At 41.7% G+C, this 14,236-nt stretch overlaps 1 protein-coding gene across 7 annotated transcripts in view; it reads left to right on the top strand.

Moving 5' to 3' along the window:
• TTC3 (tetratricopeptide repeat domain 3) overlaps positions 1–14,236 on the top strand; it is a 133,075-nt gene that overhangs the window by 105,334 nt on the left and 13,505 nt on the right. For all 7 annotated transcript variants that reach the window (XM_084617209.1, XM_084617208.1, XM_084617207.1 and 4 more), the window contains 4 exons: positions 983–1,083; positions 2,131–2,224; positions 3,068–3,169; positions 9,030–9,457. In XM_084617209.1, the coding sequence (XP_084473335.1) occupies positions 983–1,083; positions 2,131–2,224; positions 3,068–3,169; positions 9,030–9,457 (725 nt within the window). The remainder of the gene's footprint in view (positions 1–982; positions 1,084–2,130; positions 2,225–3,067; positions 3,170–9,029; positions 9,458–14,236) is intronic.

The following is a 14,236-nucleotide window of genomic DNA, read 5'->3' as shown; positions in this document are numbered from 1 at the left end:
GACCATTGTTTATTAGCACTGTAGTGTCCAGGAAGTGGATCTCTTGTGTGGACTGGACCAGGCTGAGGTTGGTGGTGGGATGGGTGCTGGAAATGGCCCACCTGATGATCACTTTAGATAAGCTATTACCAGCAGGACAGTGGGGTGGGAGGAGGTATTGGTTCATATTCTCTGTGTATATATAAAGTCTGCTGCAGTTTCCACGATATGCATCTGATGAAGTGAGCTGTAGCTCACGAAAGCTTATGCTCTAATAAATTGGTTAGTCTCTAAGGTGCCACAAGTACTCCTTTTCTTTTTGCGAATACAGACTAACACGGCTGTTACTCTGAAAACAGATCCCTTTGAGTATTTCATTCAAAGGCTGGCATCTTGTAAATAATAGGACTGTCCCTAACAGTTCTCTTAGGTGATTTCTTCTAAAACTTGTATGTTTTTCTATATTCAGATGCTTTTAACTCAGATTTCTTGAATAAAAAGATGTTATGCAACTTTCCTTTTAAGGAAGTTTTGGATTGTCAAATTTGCTTGTGATTGCAAGTTGTGTGTTTTGAAAAAGGTGGTTCTTGTTGAGCTAGAAGCCAGTATATCTGCCTTGAAATAGATACATACCTTTTTAATCATAAAGATAATGCACAATATCAAGGTTACCTGTTTTCTAAGCTTGGGGATGGAAAGAGTTTCACTATTTATGAAAGTTTTAATGCTCAGCAGGCTGTTTGCAGCCACCTGAGAGTCATTGTTTCCTCACACAATTCTGCCACTGCATTTTAACGCTGCTTGAAATATCTTACTACAGAGATATTCTAGAGCTAGGCCTTTCCTGAGTAGAAATGTATTTCACTGCATCATAAAACCACAGCTCAGCATGTTTACTGAAGACCAGATTGAGGCTGAATTTAGATTAATAATTACTTAGTTTTAACTGCTTGTGCTAAGGAAAATGCTTGTGCGTCTTTTAAGTCAGTAAATTTAATTTTAGGTGTCCGTACTTGAAAACTGGAAGAACACTGAAGTATGCAAATTACACAGCATAGCTGCAAATGCAGAAGCCAAGCTTAAATTGCTAAAGTTAATGAGCAGGTATGCAATTAATACATCACTATAATTTGTGTAACAACTATGAAATAGAAACATAAGATAAGTCTAACTAGAGAACATTGTCACTATTTCATCTAGAATTACATTTTAGTCTAGATTCAGTTTACAAACATGAAAATTCAGTAATTGCATATAATCTTTTTACCTTCCTGTTTTCTGGTTTTAATATAGTTTTATATCCTCTCACTAATTTAGACTTCCTTTTATTTGTTTAATGGAACTGTACATTTCTATTAGAGATAACAGGTATTCACATTGCCAGGTGCACTGGTGACTTTAAATAAATACCATCATAGATGATTTTTTAGACAGCTAACTACATCTTTTAGAATGTACAAACACCATGTTAAAGCTGTGTCCAAGAATGTGTTATGATGCCTTGCATCAGATTTTAAAGACCTGAAAAATTAAGTTCTGAAAGTTTAGGAAAGCAAAGTGGCATTTATTAGCTTTGTGAATTACATCAATTGTAAAGAATATTCTCTTGGTTGTTAGCATTCAATCTCTGACTATCCAACATGGGAAAAATTCAGAGTAAAAGACTTTGCAGCTCTATGCCTGTTCTAGTTTAGCCATGGTGGTTCATGCAGCACAGAATTGCCCACGTTTTCCTGCCTGATGGTCTGAGGAAGGGAGAAGGACTAGAAGTAGGAGATGGAGCAAGACTGATGGGCATGGTGGAGGTCTGTTTCTGCATGTGAGGAGTCAGAGCTGGGATTGGCTCCACCCAAGAGACTTCCTCCTCCCTGCACAGCATCCTCTCCAGGTCTTGGGGTATCCTTAGGAGTCTTGGCTGTTGCTTGCGGGTTCTTACTTTCCAAGACTGGCCAGTTCCTAAGGGTGAAATTAGTAGACAGACACTGATACTTTAATTTGTTAAAATTCTGTGTGACTGAAGTCTTCAGCTATGATTTACCTGGGAGGGGAAGGAGAGCATTACGGTTTTGGGTAGCAGTTTTCTCTGTTGGAAAATCACTTACAAACTCAAGTTATCACATTATTTTGAACTGAAAATTTGAAATATTTCAGTGGTCCCACTTCAGTGTTACCTCATTTGAAGTCACAGATTGATTCTTGGGAAACATTTATTTCAAATATCAAGAAAGAAATGGAAAAAGTAGAAGTAAGTCTGTTTTCCAAACACATTTTCCTGTATTATAAGAGTCCTCCTTAATTATCTCTTCTTACCAAATTTAGAATTGTGATGTGCCCAGTAGGTTAAACAAAGCAATATATGTATCCTCTGTTTTAAAGATGGATGCAAACTGTTAGTTTTGAAAATAATTTAACAATTATAAATATTTGGATTTATATTTCCTTTATAATTATTTAATACAGATCTCAAATAGCTACTCTTGATGTATTTACTTAAATGAATAACTTGTAAGAGTCCTGATGAAGCATACAAACCTGTCTGTATGGAGCCACACTGAAATCAGCAGAGGTTCATGTGGGGTTCTTTTAAATGAAGCACGATTGATTTCAGTGGGGCTTTGTGTGGGCCCAGGTGTTCGCTCACACAAGCATCCTTGCTGAATTGGTCAAAAATGTGACCACCGTTTCTCATTAGTTTACCAAGTCCACATACCTTATAATGAGTCTTCTCTTATGTTTGGGGTGGGGTATGGAAAACAAATAAAGAGGCTATTTACAAAAAAAAAAAAAAAAAAATCCTAGGAAGCTGAACAACTGGTAGTGGTACACAGTTGGAGAAAAATATTCCCAGTAATCCTAAATCTGTAAAATTAATGAATGTGTCTTCCCATGGCCATATTTTTTAATCTAAACACTAACATAGCAAAAAGAAAAGCAAACTTCTATGTAGTCTTATTTCTATGTATGAGGTCTTTGATTGGTCTCTCTCAAAATGTACTAGCGTTAATTGGTACTTTGAGGTCTTATTTTGGTGTAAGTGGAATAATATAAAGGCTGATTTGTTTTTGGTATTCTTTGTCTTTTTCTGTAGTCTCAGTATGAAGAGAGAATTCACTTAGTGAAAAATGGTGCACAGCTAAATGATCTCTCTAAAGTGAAAGCTGCTGATCTTCAACCTCCTCCTAGCATCTCAGTAAGTATCTCAAAGCTGCTAGCAACTCTTTGTTTCATAGAAAGCAAATGAGACCACTAAGTTCTTCTTTGAGGTGTTGTTAATGTGAATTCCATTGTAGGTGTGCTTGTGCTTCATGCATTTGAGATTGGAGATTTTTTTGATAAACATGTCTGTGCTACCTCATATGGGGGCAGGAAGGGGTGGCAGTGATCCTCCCTCAGTTCCCTCTTACTGCCCACTAGGAGGAGCTGGAACCTAGCAAGTGTCTGATCTGGCACTCTCTTCAGAGACTATAAAATTGTTTTTTCAATCAACTTCAAAGAAATCGCCATCTTCACGTTCTTTGGAATTGGATGTTCCAAAAGAGAAAAGATTATCGGTGACCCCCCTGTAAAGCAGGGCAAGGTGCTTTGTGACAACTGTCGCACCTCATGGTAGACTGCAAACCTTCAGGATTCAAACAGTGCCTGTCCTGTGAGGGATTGATCTCCATCAAAGATGGACAAAACCTCTTCTGCCTAGGAGAAAGCCACATCCCAGTCATGTGCTCTGTGTGCAAGGCCTTTTCCTCCAGGACCCACAAATCCAGGGATGCTTAGCTCAAGCTACGTCTGCTAGAGTAATCCATGTGGGTCAGTTTGGATACAGAGGTGATAATCACTACCAGAGCAAGACCAGATTCACCAGCATTCTCTCGAGTGCACATCAGACCTGGTAGCAGACAATGGAAAGAAGGCAAAAATGGCACAGGCAGAGCTTTACCAGCAACTTTGACTCCAACCATGTCAATATCACTGAAGTCCTCTGCAGCAACAGCACTGGCAGTAAAGCCTCTAAAGCCTTGTATATACCTTCCCACTGATTTCCTATGGTAATAACGGAAGTTAAGTAAGACAGTACCACAGTTGTCCTCATTGCTGGCTACTGACCAAGGCAGTGTTGGCTGCTGGACCTTCTACAAGTGTCAGTTCAACAGCTTAGTCAGCTCTCAGCCTCCTTAGACATGATCCACAGCACCACAGCCAGATACTCCATCCAGAACTAAATTCATTGCATCTGACAGTGTGGATGTTGAGTAGCATGGACAAGGACTACTCTCTAAAAGGTCCAAGAAATCCTGATACAGAGCAGGAAGACATCCACCAAAAAGACAAATTTGTCTCTTAAGTGGAAGAGGTTTTTTGATGTGGGCCACTCAACACAGTCTAGTTTCAGTTCAGGCCTTGATACTAAAGGTTCTTGACTATTTATGGCATTTAAAGGAGGCTGGTCTCTTGTTCAGTTCTATTAAGGTTCACCTCCCAACAGTTTTGACATGCCATCTGCTTGTGCAGTCGTGCTCAGTTTTTTCTCACAAACAGTATCAGAGTTCCTCAAAGGGTTATTACATATTTACCCACCAGTCAGAGAACTGCTCCTACCTGGGACCTCAACAGAGTCCTCCTTAGACTCATGGAGCCTGCTCCCTTTGATCCACTTTGAGAGCTGTGTACAGTTACCTCACTCTGAAGAGTCTTCCTGTTAGCTATCACTTTAGCCAGAAAAGGTAGCAAGCCTCCAGAACTTACGGCTAACCCTCCCTAAATGACCGAATCATGGGGATAAAGTGGTGCTTAGACCTCACCAAAATTCATCCCCAGTGTAGTCCTCAGAATTTTATCTAAACCTATCGGTCTACCCATCTCCTTCCCGAAACTACAGTCTGCACTGGGCAAAAAGAAGTTACACACATTTAGACGTGTCCAGGACTTTGTTTTGTTTTATTGACAGGACCCTTCACACTGTCTCCCCATGTTTCTGGCTATAGCTGGGCATTCCAAAGATCAGGCCATCTCTACACAGCAATGGATAACACAATATCTCTCTGTTACCAGCTGGCTGGTGTATTTGGTGGGAGAGATACTAAGTCTCACTCCACCAGAGCTCCAGCAGTACTATTCACATGCTTCAGGAATATGCCTAAATCAGAAATCTGCAAAGCAGTGAAATGGAAAAACCAACTGACCTTTGTCAAAGATTATGCTTTGGACTTGGCGTGGGACATGGCTGCTAAGTACTGTTTGACTGATGCAGCTGAAAAAACGATTACTTACCCTACAGTAAGTAACTGGTTCTTTGCTGTTGTCAGTGTGAGTCCCATAACCTGCCTTCAATCCCCTCTTTTCAGAGTCCTCATCTAAACATGGGTTTCAAATGGCAAGAAAATGGAAGGCGGGTCACAGCTGTCCCTTCCTTATGTCCATGCATGGGAGCACACAGAGGCATATGGCGCAAGCGCAGCCCCAAAACAGACTACTACTTTTAAAACAAAAACCACAAGAACCTCCAATCTCATGCACATTAGGCACATGTGTACCTACAGTGGGATCCACACTAATACCAACTTGACCTGTAGGAGATCAGCCATTACTGTAGGGTCAGTAACTGTTCTTTCTCACCACCACCGGAAGAATTTTATGGTGTAAAACTAATATTCATTTAAATGGTAATTCTCTTGCTGATTTAAATCTATATTAACTCTTAGGACACTGGTACTTTCCAGACTGTTTGACTGAGCATGTATTTGTAATGTATATAATTTTTTGACAACATGACTGCCCTCATTAATTGTGGTCAAATAATGTGACTGAAGACTTAGGGCATTCTACAGTTTATAAATGGTGAGTTTCGAGCTGTTCGACAAAACAAATGCAGTTTTCTTGCACACCTGTGCTTGTTTAGTTCATTTGCTTATCAGTCCCTAGAATGTCCTTTCAGCTCACATCTTATTATATTGTAGCATTTCTGGTGAGTGAGCTTTGAAAATAAGCAGAAAGATTTGATGCTGTTTGGCAACTGGCCTCTTTTCTGTTTTTGTTAATTTGTATTCTGTAGCCAGACGACCCAGTCAGAATGGGGGCCCCATTGTACTGGGCACTGTGTACACAACTTCCCTGGATAGTTTTTGTTTTTAATCTTTTTCTGAATAGTTAATCCAGGTAGAGGTTTGCCATTGAATTTTGCACCACATGAAAACCGTTTTCTCCTCTCTCTCTCTCTCCTTCCCTTTTCTTAAATATCTTCTTTTTCTGTACTCTGAGTACTGATCTCTTAAGCCCCTCTCAATGCTGCTTCATTCTTACATAGTATTGTTATGGGTTGGATTAAACCTTGTTGAAATTTGTGGGTGTAATAGCTGCCTTTCATTCATGATAAATATAAAGAAGTCATTAAACATTTTTATGTAACGACATAGGTGAAACAATAGGGGCGTACCACCGAAAACACAGGCATATATTAAAACTTGAGCAGAAGCTGAACTATGTGACCCAGGGGGATGGATATAACAAATGCTGGGGCTAAGGCATTGATTGGTGGAGCTGTGTACGTCTGAATGCCTCAGAGAAACAGCAGAAAGACTAGAGGAGCAAGGAAGCACCAGAGGCAGCCTGAACAGGCACTGGGAATGTGGCTCTGAGAAATGCTGAGTGCTTTTGGGGCTGAGATGCTTGGAGCTTTGAGCAAACAGTTTCCTATTTGATTCCTCTTGTGTTCAGGAAAATAAATAGATAGAATTGCATCAAGGATACCTGACTCCATCAATTTCTTCTCCTAACAGAAACAACCCACAAGGCCCTGAACTTTGCCCAATCTCTCTGGTCAAAATGGGGTTATGATAGTTTTCATCTTTAGATCTGAGAAACATTACTAAAGGAGATAGCGTTATCCTGATTTTATAGATGGGGAAACTAAAACTAGTACTGTTCTCTCCCTGTATTCTTGATCTTTTAACTGATTTCACTGTAGAGTAATGCAAGGAAAACTTGATTCATTTCTGAAATAATGTCATCTCCATAGTACTCTCAGCCCCAAGGGGTTTTGGTGGGTAGACACTGAATTTAGAAATCAAAACCCTACTTTTCTCCATAATGGTACAAAAAGCTGCCTTCCAGTTTGCTGAGACAATCCATATCAGTATTAAAAAAAAAAATTGGCCTTAGCGTCTTTATGAGATGATGTGCCACTGTAGAGCAAAATCTACTGAAGCTTTATGGATCATTAGTCTGCACTTAATTTTGAAGAGGATTAATTTATGGAACTACATGTGAAATAACTTTGTGGGCAGCTGTCAGATTATTAATCTTTTCTAAGTCTTGTACTTCTTCCATTTGAGTATTTCACTTTTTAAAAGGGCCATTTTGCCTGTCTTTTAACTTTATTTGATCATTATTGACATACGTGAACTGCCAGGGTTCAGCTTGCAGGGAAAGGGGCCAAGCGATCCGGAAATGTGCAGGAGGGGGCAACGTGGGAACAACAGAGCCACCATGCCCCCCGGCAGGCCAAGCAGAGCAAGCCCTGTGCAGCTGAGTCTTGCATAAATCTGGGGGGAGGGACAGTGGAATGTGACCCCACCACTCCTCACCTCTGTCTGGGGGGCAGTGCCTTCCCTGCCCCCCAAACTACACCATGTGTGTGGTTGATCAGTCAGTTTGTAACTCTCGTGTTCATATTTCCAAGTTCTACTGTGTAATCATTCAGATTATACATACGTTGAATCCTTATTACCACAAACCAAATATTGTTTAAAGAAAAGGAGTACTTGTGGCACCTTAGAGACTAACAAATTTATTTGCGCATAAGCTTTTGTGAGCTACAGCTCACTTCATCGGATGCATTCAGTGGAAAATACAGTGAGGAGATTTATATACATAGAGAACATGAAACAATGGGTGTTACCATACACACTGTAACGAGAGTGATCACTAAAGGTGAGCTATTACCAGCAGGAGAGTGGGGGTGGGAGGGTCTTTTTGTAGTGATAATCAAGGTGGGCCATTTCCAGCAGTTGACAAGAACGTCTGAGGAACAGTGGGGAGTGGGGAATAAACATGGGGAAATAGTTTTACTTTGTGTCATGACCCATCCACTCCCAGTCTTTATTCAAGCCTAAGTTAATTGTATCTAGTTTGCAAATTAATTCCAATTCAGCAGTCTCTCGTTGGAGTTGAATAAATCTCCCCACTGTATTTTCCACTGAATGCATCCGATGAAGTGAGCTGTTGCTCACGAAAGCTTATGCTCAAATAAATTTGTTAGTCTCTAAGGTGCCACAAGTACTCCTTTTCTTTTTGCGAATACAGACTAACACGGCTGCTACTCTGAAAATTATTCTAATAGTAATTCCACTGATTTGATTTCACTAGGTCCACATGTAGAGTATGGCTCTACTCATTATGAGTAAGTGGACACAATTGTGTTCAAAGTGAGGATAAGTGTATCCTTTTTTAAAGAGCCCTGTGATGAAAATGAATTCTAAACATGCAGAGCCTTTCAGCATGGTGAATACGGCAACCATTTATTTCTTTAAATAAAAACCCCTATATGGCTAAAGTTTTTAAATATACTCCTTTAAAAACCCCACTTTTAAATGCCTCCAGTTGGTGGATTTCTTACCTGCCATCTTGGAATCGTTAATGAAGAAATGCCCACAGCCACTTTCAAAATATTTCTTCTGTAAAACCATGATGACTGGCCAGGACCATTTCTGTAGCTAAAACCATGGGAACTCTGTATAAGTTAAAATAACGGTAAGGGTTGCATTTGTGTGCATGTTATATTTTAATTAGGTTTGGAGCAAATCTTGTCTATAGGTACTGCACAATTATCAGATTTCACATGTATTTCGCGTGATTTCGCATGTGTGCTACAAACAGGTTATCCCATGGGGTAAATCAGGTCAGGATGAAGTGTCGTCTTTTACTGTGTATTTCCTTCTTAACTGCCTAAGTTAAGTACAGCCCAGTCCATGAAGTAGCTGTAGCCTTAACATGTTTGAAAATAGTACTTGACTAATATTTTAATTGCTCTTCATCTTTCTGCGGGATTTTTTTTATAGGTAATGTATGGCAGTCCTCCTATTAATGATCCAGCCATCATAATGTATTCGTCTGCACTTGTCCGTCCCACTTTACTTCCTGCATTTTCAAGCTCCAAAGATCAAAGTCCAGTGCATTCCACACTTAATGTGCAAACTGGAAATAAAACAGCATGTAGAAGTCCTAATCCTTGTTCTGCAAAGAAAGGATCAGTGGAAATACCCTCTGAAACTTTAGGAGCATTATACTCTGATCAAGTCCGAGTAGCCCAGCCATCAGGGATTTCTGGAAGTACTGCTCAGAACATGCAGCCGAACCAAAGACAACTAAATGATCCAGCATCAGCTACGCAGTTGGGAGCTGTTAGAGTGCCAAACAAGAAGGCACTTTCAAAAGCACTGGATAATATCATTGAGCGTCTAATGGCTATATTTCCACACTATACAAGGTAATACTGTTTTAAAAGGTTTTTTTTCTTTTTTGACTTCTAACATGTGCTGGGTTTCTTGGCAGCGAATCTCCTCATATTTTAGCTGGGAGCAGGATAAGCTCTTGGGTGATTTTTCTCCCTGTCTGGGGTTTCTTATCTTCCCATTAATCTTGTAAAATGTTCAGCTGAAGTAGGATTCTCTCCGGGTACATGAGGCTAAATTTAATAGCATTTGAGTCTAACGCGGTTAGGAATGGGGCAGCATACTTGCTGAAGTGTGCAGGATAGAGCCCACTCTGAGGTGACATGATAGCTGCTAAAGTGTGCAAGAGAGAGGAGGATCCTCCTTTAGACTTCACAAAGTGAGTGGGATGTGGAATTTTAATTATACCTAGCCACATGCTCCAGATTATGGAATTTATGCATGCTGTTACCAGTTTGCTACTAGTCCTGACAAAGGTGACATGTCCACTCCACCCAACCCCCAATCTTCTTTCCTCTCTTAATAAGAGAGGAAATTCTGTAACCAGGACCTTATATTATTCATAGAAAGTTATGATTACACTGTCAGATACACATTCTTAACTTTGCTTCCTTTTGTGTGTTTATACATTGACAGTCTAAAGCATTACATTATTTTTAAACACAATGCAATGCTACCCTAGTTTTCTACGTCATGTGCTACTGTGTGTCAGTCCATTAGTCATTTATATGCAAATACTCAACAATAGTTACACAACATACAACAGAATAAGTATATACCCTAGAAGTAATAGTAAAAAGTCCTGTTTAAAGTATTTATAGACCACCTAAACTTGCAGCCATTAGCTTTAGAGTTATTTGCTTTGACCCCTAATTTGCACCTGCAGTTAGCTGTGCTTCTGCTTCAAAAAAGACGAAATTATTCAGTACCTACCATAGATATCTTATATGCTAATTATAGTCATCTCTCAAAGGTACAGTGATCTATTACAGCAAACATGTTGGTGTAAGTATAAAAGTCTGAATAAATATTACAAGGTGTAGGAAATTTCATATTATATTGTAATTGAGGAATAGAATGTAATCATGTAATTCAGCTCTATGATAGTGTATGTACATGGGGGCAAAGTAGAGAAGTTGTTAGTGCAACCTTGATATTCTTGCATTTTGAGTTCTTAACCATGCAACTAATAAGGCTCTCTTAGTTTTTATTTAGACTAAGCATAGAATAATAAAATATGTCAAATAAGCATCAGTCCCTTTACATACCATTAGGAATGTGACAAGGACAGTGGTACTTTATAAAAGGCCCTTCAGTTTTTTCTCAAACACCTTCTTTGATGTACAGTAGAAGAGAAAGTTAGTAGAGCTCCTTCCAAAGCGTTGTATGTATATAGTATTTAAAAATTAGTATACATCCAAGAAGCATGCTAGAATAAACACTGAAGATGAGGCAAAACCACTCATTCAGGTTAGAAGTGTATTTTATTTTATCTCTTGAAAAAATTAACAAAAATTATCATAAAACATAGGAACAAAGTAATTCCAAAAGTAAGATTTTTGTCCTAGTACAAAACCCATATAGGCTATTTCACCTGACTGTTCTGAAATCCCAAAATCGGCTAGGTAAATAGCAGTTTAGTGTATACACTTTTTATGGATTTATAACTTCTGGTGCCAACTCAGGTAGTATGATTTAAAAAAAAAATCACCTATGCAGTTCTGTTATAAATTTCTGAAATTTTTTAGCTTGGTATTTCTGCAGCCCAAGTTCTAAGGGCTAGGCTCCTCCTGTCTGTAATTTCCCAGAGCAGTTCATTTCTGTAACACAGCTCTAGCTGATTACATCCCCTACTGTAACTTGCCACCAAGTCTTCACTACCATAGTAACAGTTCACTTTACTTCCAATCGTTTCTTTGCTGGCCTTTTTTAAAAATTTTTTGGCTAGAAGTAAGTGACCTTTCCTCTCCCTTTCTTATTCTCCTCCCCTGGATCAGGTAAAGAGCATCATGATGGCGTCAGCCACCTTGATCCAGCATAGCAGGTCTCTTCCATAAACACTGGTTAAATCTAAGCAGTGTTCCATATGTGAGGCAGCATTTACAGGATCTTCAGAGGGCAAATTAATGCTGTCTATTCTCTGCCAGGACATGGGGTTCAGGGCAGGGGAGACCTGACATGCCTGTCCGAGGAGCCATGACTCCAATGTAGAAAATCCCACCCAAGAGACAGGTTATTGGGGTGGGGGGAGAGAGAGCCAAAGACGAGGACACCAGCCAGACAGCAAAGGGGTTAAGTCCTGGGGCAGACCCTGGTTAGAATGAAAAAACAATGGGCATCAGCCCCCCCCCCCCCAAAAAAAAATACAGAAGTGGATCGTAAATTCCCTAGGAAAAGAAACAGGATTCCTACATAGCTCTCCTTCCCACACAAAACTACAGACACTAGCAATGAGACCCCATTCCCAGGTAGAGGGGAAGATAGGAGATATTTCCAGGGGACTCAAGAAACACCACCCCAGCTATAGCCTGGTGACAACTCCTGCTGAGCAGATAAAAAGGGCCAAAAATCCAAAAAAATTAGAAGAAATAGAAGAGTATTTCTCCTCTGACTCAGGCTCTGCCGCCTCTGATGAGGAAGGAGAGTTCTCACATTCAGGCTCTCTGCAGGGCATGGAAAACATGCAAAGGTTTTTCACCCTCTGATAAATTCGAGACCACAAGCAGAAAGGTTGCATCTGCTCTCCAGATCAGTCAGAACTGGCACATAAGGACAAGCCTAAGGGCAAATACCTGCCTTCCAAATCCTCACTTCAGACAGCAATCCCACTGCACCCTTTTGAGGATGTGAACAGGGAGGAATGGGAAATGCCTGAGAAAGCTAAGCGCATAACCAGGTGTGCATTTAGATAAAAGTTGCAAGCACCAAAAAACGCCATTACAGAAATACAGAAAGATGATACTAGAGTGGCATCTCTAGCAAAAGAAATGGTAATCCTAGGTGAAGAGGATTTCTCTCCCAATGATACGAAAAGGTAAAAGCCACCATAAAAGGAACTTTGAGACATCCTTGGCCAAAAGAACCATCCTGACTTCTGGTCTATCTAAAGAAAATAACCCCAGCAACAGACTTTATGGCAGATACCTCAGTAGATACAGTAAGATTCTCAGATACTGCCATGGCATCACATCTAACTGTGTCCTGGACTACAGATGCCTGCTCCAAACAAATTCTATGCTCACCCAAATACACAGGTTGTCTCCTGTCTGGAAAAAAATTGTATTAAGTTGTGGCAGACAGCACTTCCAAACCAAAGCAGTCCCTCCCCACGTAGTGTGTTGAGAAGGAATTACAAGCCCAGTAATATGCAGAAATACTCCTTGAATTTTCCGTTTCTCAGGAGAATGGTCTCTATTGACCACAGACAAGTGGGTGAGAAATAAGAGTTCTTCGAGTGATTGTTCATGTCCATTCCAAGCAGGTGTGTGCACACTGCATGCACGACAGCCAGAAGATTTCTCCCCTAGCAGCGGCTGTAGGGTCGGCCTGGGCGCCCCCTGGAGTGGCGCCTTCATGGCGCCCAGTATAGGGGCCTGCTGCCCCCTCACCCTCTGTTTCTTCTTACCCCCCGTGACGGCTAGCTGGAACTTTGCTCGCTCTTACAGCAAGCACCTTAGCAGTGTCTTTTGTTCCTAGTGCACATAGTTCAATAGTTGTTCTCTATAGTTATAGTTTTTTCATATAGTTAGTAGATTGTTAGATCCTTCGTTTCCCCTTCGGGGGTATGCCCGGGTCTCTGGGGTTTAAACTCTGCAAGTCCTGTGGAAAATTTATGCCCAAGAGTGATCCTCACTCGTCTTGCTTGCGGTGCCGTGGTGAGACTCACCAAAAGGACAAGTGGCGCATTTGCAAGAGTTTCCGCCCAAGACCCTTAAGGACAGAGAGCAGAGGCTAAAACGCCTGCTCATGGAGACGGCATTCAGATGGCAATCCGACTCGGGACCCAATGACCCAGCACCAAGCACATCCTCTTTGGTGCGCAGTGCTCCAGCACCAACAGCTCACGAAATGCACCCGGCTAAAGACTCTAAAGCCCACGAGCACTGTCACGGCTCGGGCCATAGGGCGTCTACCTCAGTTCAGCACTGTCTCCATCTCTGGTGCCAGTAAAAAAAGAAGAGGCCAGTGAGGGACCCATCACCCCCCTCGAAACCTAAAGGGCCGGCGGCGTCCACGAGTGGCTCGGGACAGACCGACTCTGCCTTGCTTCTGTCCAGGGTTTTGTCGACTCCTGTGCCGGCTGGGGTCCAGTCGAATCCGAACCCTCCTCGGTCCCTGGACCATCTGGTGTACCTACAGCCACCATCGATGCCGGAGGCATTGGAGGTGGCAACGGACCTGATGCACCTCCCAGTGCTATCCTCCCCCTCAAAGGAGGGACAATTCGCCAGCAACTGCACGCCCCCTGTTTCACTTCAGGGGTAAGCCAGCCATGATGGCCCATCGGTCTCCATCTCCGGCACCGTCTGCACAGGCGCAGGAAGCACACTGCTCCCCGGAGTCGAGTAGTCATCCGTTGGCGACCCAGGGGAACTGCTTCTCCGGGGTCTTCTTACTCGGAAACCTCGGGGTCAGAGATGGACTCAACTCGATCCAGCAGATTGCGGAACAGGAGGTCCAGGTCCCAGCGGAGTCACCAACCATACCCGGCACTGTGGCAGCCACAGTGGCAACCACCTGCAGAATGGCCCTTCTGGACACCCTGAGCGTACCGTCCGAGCCAAGGTCAAGCCCATGGCCCGCGCTCCAGAACA

Source organism: Lepidochelys olivacea (assembly GCF_965140295.1).
Source record: "Lepidochelys olivacea isolate rLepOli2 genome assembly, chromosome: 1".
Taxonomy (NCBI): domain Eukaryota; kingdom Metazoa; phylum Chordata; order Testudines; family Cheloniidae; genus Lepidochelys; species Lepidochelys olivacea.
The sequence above is the reverse complement of the archived record's forward strand: the minus strand, read 5'-3'. Positions and strand labels throughout refer to the sequence as shown.